The following is a 12,137-nucleotide window of genomic DNA, read 5'->3' on the forward strand; positions in this document are numbered from 1 at the left end:
ATGCTGTCGCTTCAGTCCTGTCTCTTTGCGACCCCATGGACTGTAGCCCACCAGGCTCCTCTGTCCATGGGGATTCTCCAGGCAAGAATACTGGAGTGGGTTGCCGTGCCCTCTTCCAGGGGATCTTTACAATGAGGGATTGAATCTGGGTCTCCCTCTTGGCAGGTGAATTCTTTACTGCTGAGTTAGTGGGGAAACCCTGTTTATATGCTGTGAAGTGAAGTCGCTCTTTGCGACTCTTTGCGACCCCATGGACTGTTTAGTCCATGGAATTCTCCAGGCCAGAACACTGGAGAGGGTAGCCTTTCCCCCTCCAGGGATCTTCCCAACCCAGGGATCGAACCCAGGTCTCCTGTATTCATTGCAGGCGGATTCTTTACCAGCCGAGCCACCAAGAACGGTGGTTTCCTGAATTATCAGGACACTTGACTGAACCATTTCTCCTGCACGGACAGCGGAGGAGCTGCAGTTCTGCGGGAACACCACATCGCCGGGCTTAGAATGGCCCAGAGCCTGCGGTGGGGCAACCCCGGCCGCCTCGCCGGGAGCGGGCGGGGATGACGGCCGCCGAGGGCACGGGTCAGCCGTGCGCGCCAGGAAGGCCCCGAGGCTGGGGCAGCGGGCGCCGGGGCTCCGCCGCGGAGCGCGGCGCGGCCTCACCTTGGGTGGCGTAGGCGTCGGCGGCCATGCGCAGCCGGTAGGGGGGCACGCCCGTCAGCGGCCAGTCCTCCAGGCCCACCCGGGCGTAGAGGCTGAGCGCGCCTTCATAGTCGCCTTCCACGTAGTGCAGCTTGGCCAGGACCAGACTGGACTCCTGAAGGAATTCTGACTGGAGGGGAGAGGAGAGAAGAGAAACTGTCCTCAGATGCACGCCTGACACCCCGTCGGGCCGGCGGCGCTCCAGGCCCGCACGGCGGGCGAGCCTTCCCGGCCGCGCCGTCCACAGGGCCCCGGGGCGGGAACGGCGGCCGTCCACAGGGCCCCGGGGCGGGAACGGCGGCCGTCCTCAGGACCCCGGGGCGGGAGCGGCGGCCGTCCAGAGGGCCCCGGGGCGGGAACGGCGGCCGTCCACAGGGCCCCGGGGAGGGAACGGCGCGGCCGTCCTCAGGGCCCCGGGGCGGGAACGGCGCGGCCGTCCACAGGGCCCCGGGGAGGGAACGGCGCGGCCGTCCTCAGGGCCCCGGGGCGGGAACGGCGCGGCCGTCCACAGGGCCCCGGGGCGGGAACGGCGGCCGTCCACAGGGCCCCGGGGCGGGAACGGCGCGGCCGTCCTCAGGGCCCCGGGGCGGGAACGGCGCGGCCGTCCTCAGGGCCCCGGGGCGGGAACGGCGCGGCCGTCCTCAGGGCCCCGGGGCGGGAACGGCGGCCGTCCACAGGGCCCCGGGGCGGGAACGGCGGCCGTCCACAGGGCCCCGGGGCGGGAGCGGCGCGGCCGTCCTCAGGGCCCCGGGGCGGGAACGGCGCGGCCGTCCTCAGGGCCCCGGGGCGGGAACGGCGGCCGTCCACAGGGCCCCGGGGCGGGAACGGCGGCCGTCCACAGGGCCCCGGGGCGGGAACGGCGCGGCCGTCCACAGGGCCCCGGGGCGGGAACGGCGGCCGTCCACAGGGCCCCGGGGCGGGAACGGCGGCCGTCCACAGGGCCCCGGGGCGGGAACGGCGGCCGTCCACAGGGCCCCGGGGCGGGAGCGGCGGCCGTCCTCAGGGCCCCGGGGCGGGAACGGCGCGCCCGGCCCAGCGACTGACGTCTCCCCGCGCCCGGCCCAGCGACCGACGGTCCCCCACCCCCGGGAATATCCCTCCGCCACCATCAGGCCGGAGTACTGCTGCCTGCCGCCGCACAGGCCATCCTTAAAAGCGGCGCGTCACGCGGGCCGCAGACACCGGCCAGGGTGGTTAGGCCTCCGGAGGCTGAAAGCGGACACGTGCCGCCTAGGGCTGGGAGGGCGGGGCATAGGCGGTGACTGCTGATGGTTACAGGCTCATTTCTGGGGTGGTCAAAGTGTTCTAGAATTGACGTAATATTTGCGCAGCTCTGTGACTACTGTGAAAGCGAAGTGAAAGTCAGTCGTGTCCCACCCTTTGTGACCCCATGGACTATACAGTCCATGGAATTCTCCAGACCAGAAGACTGGAGTGGGTATCCTTTCCCTTCTCCAGGGGATCTTCCCAACCCAGGGATCAAACCCAGGTCTCCCGCATTCACTGCAGGCGGATTCTTCACCAGCTGAGCCACAAGGGAAGCCCAAGAATACTGGAGTGGGCAGCCTCTCCCTTCTCCAGGGGATCTTCCCGACCAGGAGGCAAACCAGGGTCTCCTGCAATGCAGGTGGATTTTTTTTTTTTTAAGTGACTATATTAAAAACCATTAAATTGCATACCTTATTTTTTTTGCAATAGTAGATGCTTATAAGTTTTCACAATCAATACCCAGACAATGAAATAAAAGCATCATTAAAATTGCAAGCCATAATGCAAACATGATTAACCTAACAATGTAAAATAATTACATATAGTTTGAAATGTTAAGTAGAGTGATGTGGTAAGTGGAAGTGCCTACATGCACATGTTTTCAGCTACCCAGCCAGTCTCTGTCTTTTGGTTGCGCCTTTAATCCATTTATATTTAAGGTAATTATTGATATGTATGATCTTATTACCATTTTCCTAATTTTGGGGGGAGGTTTATGTAGGTCTTTTCCTTTTCTGGTGTCTCCTGCTTAGAGGTTTCTTTAGCATTTGTGGTAAAGCTGGTTTGGTGGTGCTCAATTCTCTTAACTTTTGCTTGTCTCTAAAGCTTCTGATTTCTCTGTCAAATCTGAACAAGGATTCTATGGCATGTGAATTATGTTTCAATAAAGCTGCTATAAAACAGGCTCCCCTCAGGCCTGGGCCAAGGATGGAAGGAGTGCGTCATGAACAAAGCACGCAAGCACCTGTCTCAGCAAAGGCAGCTCCATGGACGTCCTGGTGGGTCGAGCCCACAGCACTGGGGCTGCGCCACCGACTGTGGCCCAAACAGCCTGAGGAGAGAGGTTTTCTAAACTGGTGTGAAGAACTGGACTTTCTTTCTTTCCAGGGACAAGCTTTTCTCGCTGAGCCATTCCAGCTGGTTATGGGGACTGAGCGGGTCCCTCCCGGAGGGTGCACGTTCGAGCTGTCCTCTGACGGGCTTGTCCTCCTCCCCATCAGAGACTGGCTTCCCCGCCCACACGTGTGCCAGCCTCATCCTGGGCCCTTCCCCACCCCACTTATCCCTGGGGAGAGGAGAGGCGACCCAGCCGTCTATGTAAGGGAACAGATCTATCACCCTCTCTTAGGCATCCTCCTTGGAACCCCAGCCACACAAGGCTGAAGTTTTCAGCTGAGGGACGCACACCACGAAGCGGCACTATCCCATAATCTATGGCTGGGATGGGGTGGGCGATACACAGGTCACTGGCCAGAGTGTGGCGAAGCCAAGGTGGTCGACTTCCAGGCAGCCCTTGAAAGGGCACAGGGGCAGCTGGAAAGGACACAGGGCAGACAGACTGAGGGGAGCAAAGGGGTTTTAAGAGTGGCCCAAGCGAGTGACACCAATGCGCGGCATCAGAGTTCTATTTGGAAATAGAAAGAAATCAAAGCAGACTTGAGAAAACAGGAAGAAAGCTACGAAAAAAAGCATCCCCCGCGGGGTTCTCCAGCAGGAGAGAGGGACAGGGCAGCCCTGGGTGTGGTGGAAAGGCTTCCCAGGGGTTCTGCCGTGCCCTCTCTCTCTCCCTGGAACTGAGAACCGCAGGCTGGAAAGCAAACTGAAGGAGGAGGAGAGGGGAGTTACTGTCTCCCGGGTCCAGAGCTTCAGCTTCGGGTGATGAAAAGCTTCCAAGGATGGGTGGTGGTGATGAGAATATGAACGCACTTAAAACCACTGAACTGGGACATCCCTGGCGGTCCAGTGGTTAAGACTTTGCTCCCCAGTGTAGGGGGCGCAGGTTCGATCCCTGGTCGGGGAGCTAAGAACCCACATGCCTGGCGGCCAAAAACCAAAACATGAAACGGAAACAGTATTGTAACAAATTCAATAAAGACTTTAAAAGTGGTCCACATCAAAAAAAAAAAAAAATCTTTTAGCAAAATGAAAAATGAAGCCAGTGAACTATATGCTAAGAAACAGTTATAATGGTAAATTTCATGTTATTTATATTCTACTGCAAAAAAAAAGTTTTAAAAATTAAACCTGAAAAAAATTTTTCATTAATAATAACAAACTTGAAGGCCAGATGGCAAATATGCAGGAGCTTGAAGAAAATTCCCGGTGATCGAGCACAGCATGGAGCTGCGGCCTGGAGAGGCTTGCTGGGTGAGTGCGGAGGAGGAGACGGCCACCGCCCAGCCAGGGACAAACACAACTTCCTCAGCTTGAGCCAGAGGCCAGCCCCTGGCTGCCCATTCAGACTCTTTGCCCCCACAGTGCCCCCTGCTGTGGTCTCTCCAGCCTTGGTGCACTTGTGTTTCGTGGGCACCTATGAGGTCGCTGGATGGCATCACTGATTCAGTGGACGTGAACGTGGGCAAACTCCGGAAGCTAGGGCAGGACAGGGAGGCCTGGCGTGTTGCAGTCCATGGGGCCGCAGAGGCGGACAAGACTGAGCGACTGAGCAGCAGCGTGTCTGCACCCGGCTTTGCCCAGCTCCCAGGCAGGAGGCCCTGGACCTTAAGGTCAAGTGGAGGGCAAGGTTCACATGGGCCAGCGGGAGTGGGGCGGTCTGCCCACGCAGAAGCAGGACGACTCGAGCATGTGCACAAGGCTTTCCTGCTCACGCTCAGCCGCATCGGGCTCTTCGCGACCCTTGGACTGTAGCCCGTGGGATTTTCCTGGCAGGGTTTCCGCTGTCCCTGGGATTTTCCCATCCAGCATACTGCAGTGGGCTGCCGTTTCCTGCTCCAGGGGAATCTTCCCGACCCAGAGATGGAACCTGCATTTTCTGTGTCTCCGGCATGGCAGGCAGATTCTTTACCTGCTGAGTCATTGGGGAAACCCCGCTTTTGGCAATGGGAGAAAAATTCTATAGGCAGAATCAGGAAAATAGCAAAAACTGACATGTATCTAGAGCTATTCAATTGTGAAAGAATTTGTCCCTGAAACTCAAAACACCTTGAGCTAAGTGGGCTTACAGGAGAGAAATGTGAAGCTCAGAGAGGTTAAACAGCTTCCCAGAATCACATAGCTTATTACTTCACACTGGAAAGTAAACTCAGAAACCTAAGTTGAAATTCAATATGCTTGCTACCACACTGGCTTGAGAGGGATGAAGAGGACCCGGTGAAACAAAAAGTTAATTTTTCCAGACGACATGAGGGGAATTCGAAGTGGGACAGAACCTAGTCAGGGGCCCGGCCTGGAGCAGGGGTCCCCACCCCGCCCGCAGCAGCAGGCGCACCCCCACTGCTGGAAGGACCCCAGAGTGCCTGCTCCGATTCCCTCTAACCAGACCCACCAGTCACTGGAACCACCTTCGGGAAGAACAACCGACGTGGAGACACGTGTCCCTAAGTCTGAGGAAAGTGCAAGGAGAGAGGAGGAAGAAGGAAAGAAGTCAGAGGTGTAAACGCTCACCGCACCGCAGGCTGGGCTGGGGAAGGGGGCCAGGCTGAGGTGAGACAAAAGGCTTCCAGCAGGAGAGCCTGGTGAGAGGGCGGGGAGAGGCGACGCAGACGAGACCCAGAAACAGGGCCCGTGAACCCAGGGAAGCCCCTCAAGCACTAGGGCCCCTGGTGGGCAGAGGGGGCTCCCGCCCGGGGCCCCCACAGCTCGGCTGCAGACCTCGGGCGGGGATCGTGCGCTAAGGGGCCCCGGCATAGCTCCTCCGCTCTCAGTGGGACGAAGCCAGGCTGAGCTCCGGCCACACCCGACAGCTTTGTCTCAGACCCTGGGGAGAGCAGAGCCAGTCCAGGAGAACGTGGCCTCAGAGGCTGTCCTGGGAGAGAAGCCCCGCGCGGAGTTCCCTCCTGAGAAGGGGAGCAGGGCGGGGCGGCGCCCTCCCCGGCCACAGGCTCCCCGGACTCAGGGTAGCTGGCTCGGGTGCCCTCCCCGGCCACAGGCCCCCCGGACTCAGGGTAGCTGGCTCGGGCGCCCTCCCCGGCCACAGGCCCCCCGGACTCAGGGTAGCTGGCTCGGGCGCCCTCCCCGGCCACAGGCCCCCCGGACTCAGGGTAGCTGGCTCGGGCGCCCTCCCCGGCCACAGGCCCCCCGGACTCAGGGTAGCTGGCTCGGGCGCCCTCCCCGGCCACAGGCCCCCCGGACTGGCTCGGGCGCCCTCCCTGGCCACAGGCCCCCGGACTCAGGGTAGCTGGCTCGGGCGCCCTCCCCGGCCACAGGCCCCCCGGACTGGCTCGGGCGCCCTCCCTGGCCACAGGCCCCCGGACTCAGGGTAGCTGGCTCGGGCGCCCTCCCCGGCCACAGGCCCCCCGGACTGGCTCGGGCGCCCTCCCTGGCCACAGGCCCCCCGGACTCAGGGTAGCTGGCTCGGGCGCCCTCCCCGGCCACAGGCCCCCGGAATCGGTGTAGCTGGCGTCTCCCCAGCTCCTCGCCCCCAGGCCCCGTACCTTGAGGTTCCCTCGGTCCAGGGCGGCGGTCAGATGCTTGCGGGCCTCCGTCAGCTGGGGCCGGGGGCCTCGGGGGCTGGCGCCCTGCCGCAGGGGCTGCTCCTTCAGGTACTGCTCCAGCTTGGCCTCCCCGAGCAGGAGCTCCGCCATGTCATCTGCGAGGAGCACAGGGGGAGGGTGAGTGCGGCGAGGGCGGTCTGCGCGCGGGGGGCCGCAGGGGCCGTCCACAGCTAGTCCTCCTAACTCGAGAGAAGGTGCCAGGAGATGGCAGCGCAAGCTCTCATTCCTCGTCCCATGTTTACTGCGCTAGAAAGCCTGGCTGTTGTTCAGTCGCTCAGGCGTGTCTGACTCTTTGTGACCCCATGGACTGCAGCGCCCCAGGCTTCCCTGTCCTTCACCACCTTCCGGAGGTTGCTCAGACTCACATCCATTGAGTCGGTGATGCCATCCAACCAAAAGACAGATACACGTTAACATGGACAGACCTCAAGATCAGTAGGAAACATAAAGTTCTCTTATGATTTATTCAATATGATCTTCCAAGACACACAGACCCAGTGCTCTGTATTTTCCAAAGACAGTGCAGTGAAATCTAGCTCTTTTGTGGTCTATGGCCTTATACGTGGACAGGAGTTGGTAGAATGTCTTGTGTACTCAAGATTCTTAAAAGAAGTTTTTATGAAAATGACCTGAACACATGCAGTCTGTTTCTGCCTAAAAGTCAAAGCTCTACGGACATGATATCTGGGAATGTTTGTATGAAGGTTCTCCTCCAAGACTGTATTACTTACACTTCTAACTTTGTTAATGTCGCTGTTGGCTTGTTAATTGAAATAAAAATCTCACTGTGAGAGCAGCTCTTTGGAATCCACACATCCAGACTGTTCTGAGAACACCCAGAACAATTCATACCCCAGCCTGAACACGGTCTATTTTTTTCTGTGATGGAACAGAACATAATTGTATTAAAATATAAATGCAGTTTTTAGAGGCCTAGGAAAATATGCCTCAAGCTCAAACCCATGACAGGAGTTCTCTTTCACGGATCACAGCCTAGTTGTGGCAAAAGGGCTTATGTAACTCATGAAGCTATGAACCATGCCATACAGGACTACCCAACATGGACAGGTCATAGTGGAGAGTTCTGACAAAATGTGGTCCATGGAGGAGGGAATGGCAAACTACTCCAGCATTCCTGCCTCGAGAACCTCATGAACAGTATGAAAAAGCAAAAAGATATGACACCCGGAAGATGAGCCCCCCAGGTCAGAAGGTGTCCAATATGCTCCTGGGGAAGAGTGGAAAAGAAGTCTCAGAAACAATGAAATGGCTTGGCCACAGCAGAAACGATGCACAGTTGTGGATGTGTCTGGTGGTGAAACTTAAGTCCAATGCAAAGAGCAATATTGCATAGGAACTTGAAATGTTAGGTCCAGGAATCAAGGTAAACTGGACGTGGTCAAGCAGGAGATGACAAGAGTGAACGTAGATATCTTAGGAATAAGTGAACTAAAATGGACAGGAATGGGCGAATTTAATTCAGATCACCATTATATCTACTACCTTGGGCAAGAGTCCCTTGGAAGAAATGCAGTAGCCCTTTTAGTCAACAACAAACACTGAAATGCAGTACTTGGGTGCAATCTCAAAAACGATAGGATGATCTTGGTTTGTTTCCAAGGCACATCATTCAACATCACAGTAATCCAAGTCTAAGGCCCAACCACTAATGCCAAAGAAGCTGAAGTTGATCAGTTCTATGAAGACCTACAAGACCTTCTAGAACTAACACCAAAAAAAAATGTTCTTTACATCATAGGGAACCGGAATGCAAAAGTAGAAAGTCAAGAGATACCTGGAGCAACAGGCAAGTTTGGCCTTCAGAATGAAGAAGGGCAAAGGCTAACAGAGTTTTGTCAAGAGAACTCACTGGTCAGAGCAAACACCTTCTTCCAACAACACAAAAGATGACTCTACACATGGACATCACCAAATGGTCAATACTGAAATCAGATTGATTATATTCTTTGCAGCTGAAGATAGAGAAGCTCGGTACAGTCAGCAAAAACAAGACCTGGAACTGACTGTGGCTCAGATTATGAGCTCCTTACTGCAAAATTCAGGCTTAAATTGAAGACTGTAGGAAAACCATTAGGCCATTCAGGTATGACCTAAATCCAATCCCTTATGATTTGTGGAGGTGATGAATAGATTCAAGGGATTAAATCTGATAGACAGAGAGCCTGAAGAACTATGGACAGAGGTTCATAACCTTGTACAAGAGGCAGAGACCAAAACCATTCAAGAAAAAGATATGCAAGAAGGCAAAGTGGTTATCTGAGGAGGCCTTATAAATAGCTAAGAAAAGAAGAGCAAAAGCAAAGGAAAAAAGGAAAGATACACCCCACTGAATGCAGAGAATAACAAAGAAAGGTAAGAAAGCCTTCTTAGGTGAACAATGCAATGAAATAGAGGAAAACAGTAGAATGTGAAAGACTAAAGATCTCTTCAAGAAAATTAGAAATACCAAGGGAACATTTCATTCAAGGATGGGCTCGATCAAGCACAGAAATGGTAAGGACCTAATACAAGCAGCAGAAAGTAAGAAGAGAAGAAGGGGCAAGAGTACACAGAACTATACAAAAACAGTCTTATGACCCCGATAACCACAATGGTGTGGTCCCTCACCTAGAACCAGACATCCTGGAGTGTGAAGTCAAGTGAGCCTCAGGAAGCATTACAACTAACAAAGTTAGTGGAGGTGATGGAATTTCAGTTTAGTTATCTAAAGTCCTAAAAGATGGTGCTATTAAAGTGCTGCCGCTCAATATGCCAACAAATTTGGAAAACTCAGCAATGGCCGCAGAACTGGAAAAGGTCAGTTTTCATTCCAATCCCAAAGAAAGGCAAACTATTGTACAATTGTGCTCATCTCACACGCTAGCAAGGTCATGCTCAAAATCCTTCAATTCAGGCTTTAGCAATATGTGAACCAAGAACTCCCAAATGTACAAGCTAGATTTAGAAAAGGCAGAGGAATCAGAGATCAAATTGCCAACATTTGTTGGATCACAGAGAAAGCAAAGGAATTCCAGAAAAACATTTATTTCTGCTTCATTGACTATGCTAAAACCTTTGACTGTGTGGATCAGAATAAACTGTGGAAAATTCTGAAAGAAACGGGAATACCAGACCACATGACCTGTCTCCTGAGAAACCTGTATTGTGGGTCAAGAAACATCAGTAAGAACCAGACATGGAACAAGGTCCACATTGGAAAGGAGTACGTCAAGGCTGTATATTGTCACCCTGCTTATTTAACTTATATGCAGAGTACATCATGAAAAATGCTGGGCTGGATGAACCACAAGCTGGAATCAAGCCTGCTGGGAGAAATATCAATAACCTCAGTTATGCAGATGACACCACCCTTATGGCAGAAAGCAAGGAGGAACTAAAGAGCCTCTTGATGAAAGTGAAAGAGGAGAGTGAAAAAGTTGGCTTAAAGCTCAACATTCAGAAAACTAAGATCATGGCATCCAGTCCCATCACTTCAAGGCAAATAGATGGGGAAAAGGTGGAAGCAGTGAAAGACTTTACTTTTTTGGGCTCCAAAATCACTGCAGATGGTAACTGCAGCCATGAAATTAAAAGACACTTGCGTCTTAGAAGGAAAGCTATGACAAATCTAGACAGTGTATTAAAAAGCAGAGACATTACTTTGCCAACAAAGGTCCGTCTAGTCAAGGCCATGGTTTTTCCAGTAGTCATGTATGGATGTGAGAGTTGGACTATAAAGAAAGCTGAGCACCAAAGAATTGATGCTTTTGAACTGTGGTGTTGGAGAAGACTCTTGAGAGTCCCTTGGACTGCAAGGAGATCCAACCAGTCCATCCTAAAGGAAATCGGCCCTGAATATTAGTTGGAAGGACTGATGCTGAAGCTGAAGCTCCAGTACTTTGACCCCTTGATGCAAAGAGTTGACTCATTGGAAAAGACCCTGATGCTGGGAAAGACTGCAGGTAAAAGAAGAAGAGGGCAGGAAAGGATGAGATGGTTGGAATGGCATCACCGACTCAATGGACATGAATCTAAGCACACCCAGGGACACTGAAGGACCGGGGAGCCTGGTAGGTACAGTCCATGGGGTGGCAAAGAGTTGTCACCAGTTAGCAACTGAAAAACAACAAAAATTAACCAAAATATAGATACATATATATCACAGAGGACCCGCTGAGATTTGGAGAATTAGGTCTACGAGCTGTAACGAGAGCCTTTCCAAGTCCTCTGGTCAGTGACCCGAAGCTGCTGAATTGCTAGTTCTCAGCAGCGCCTCTGTCTTGCACTGAGGAGCTGATTATAGAGAGGAGACTGGGGGCCTGGGAGGAGCCAAGCAAGACCAAACGGGGCTGAGTAACACGGTATTATCCAGGCGTCTGAGAAGAGAAAGAATTGCCTGGCACTAGCCAGGCCCTGGGGCTGCGACAACGCCAGGAATGTGAGGCCGTGTGCACACAGGGCCCGGGCGCAGAGCGGGGCCGGGGCGTAGAGCGGTGCCCAGGGCGCAGAGCGGGACCCGGGCAGAGAGTGGGGCCAGGGCAGAGAGCGGGCCCGGGGCGCAGAGCGGGGCCGGGGCACAGAGCGGGGCCGGGGCGCAGAGCGGGGTCCAGGGCAGAGAGCGGGGCAGGGCAGAGAGCGGGGCGGGGCAGAGAGCGGGCCAGGGCGCAGAGCGGCCCAACAGCAGCCAGACACGGAGCAGCGGCGCCTCCTCCAGGAAGTGTGAGCCTCATGAGAAAGAACCCGGACTCAGGGGCGAAGGACGGGCAGGCAGAGGCCTGAGGGTGAGCATCAGGGCTTCCACCTACAGAAATAGTGAAGGCGTGGGAGAATCACAGGGCAGAACGCGGCTATTATAAGCTAATACAATGCAAAAACTGCATGTCAAAAACTGGGAGGAACTTCAGGGGGCCATGCCCTCATTTTTCAAAACTCTAATACATGTTAAAGAAAAAAACATGACTCCGATATTTTTATAAGGTGTCAAGGATCTCTTTTATTTAATCTTTTTTTCTTTTTTTGGCTGGACCACGCAGCTTGCAGGATCTTAATTCCCTGACCAGAGTTCGAACTGGCAGCTCCTGCAGTGGAAGCATGTAGTCTCAACCGCTGGACTGCCAGGGAAGTCCCAACATCAAACTTTTTAAAGCTTTATTGGACTCTTTAGGAACTGATGTCACGAGGTGAAGCATTTATTTGGAGTGCTACAATTCCTTCAGTTTGTTCTTTCCATGAATGTTTATTACTAGTTTATTTTCTAAACAGAGCACTGCTATCCAACAGAAACATATGCAAGCTGCATGTTACTTTAAAATTTTTAGTAGCTATATTAAAAGAGAAAAAAGAAATAAGTGAAGTTAATTTTAATAATATATTTTGTTTAACTCAGTATATCTAAAATATTATCAATTAAACAAGTAATCAGTATTTTAAAGTTGAGATATTTTTACATCCTTTTTCATATTAATTTTTCTAAATCCAGTCTGTTCTTTGTACTTA

General features: G+C 53.7%; 1 protein-coding gene across 4 annotated transcripts in view; it reads right to left on the reverse strand.

Moving 5' to 3' along the window:
- The window catches only part of TTC7B (tetratricopeptide repeat domain 7B), a 267,917-nt gene that overhangs the window by 235,164 nt on the left and 20,616 nt on the right, over positions 1-12,137 (reverse strand). For all 4 annotated transcript variants that reach the window (XM_070469788.1, XM_070469789.1, XM_070469791.1 and 1 more), the window contains exons 2-3: positions 6,582-6,736; positions 661-829 (exon numbers count right to left, since the gene is read on the reverse strand). In XM_070469788.1, the coding sequence (XP_070325889.1) occupies positions 661-829; positions 6,582-6,736 (324 nt within the window). The remainder of the gene's footprint in view (positions 1-660; positions 830-6,581; positions 6,737-12,137) is intronic.

This window comes from Odocoileus virginianus, chromosome 6 (genome assembly GCF_023699985.2).
Source record: "Odocoileus virginianus isolate 20LAN1187 ecotype Illinois chromosome 6, Ovbor_1.2, whole genome shotgun sequence".
Taxonomy (NCBI): domain Eukaryota; kingdom Metazoa; phylum Chordata; class Mammalia; order Artiodactyla; family Cervidae; genus Odocoileus; species Odocoileus virginianus.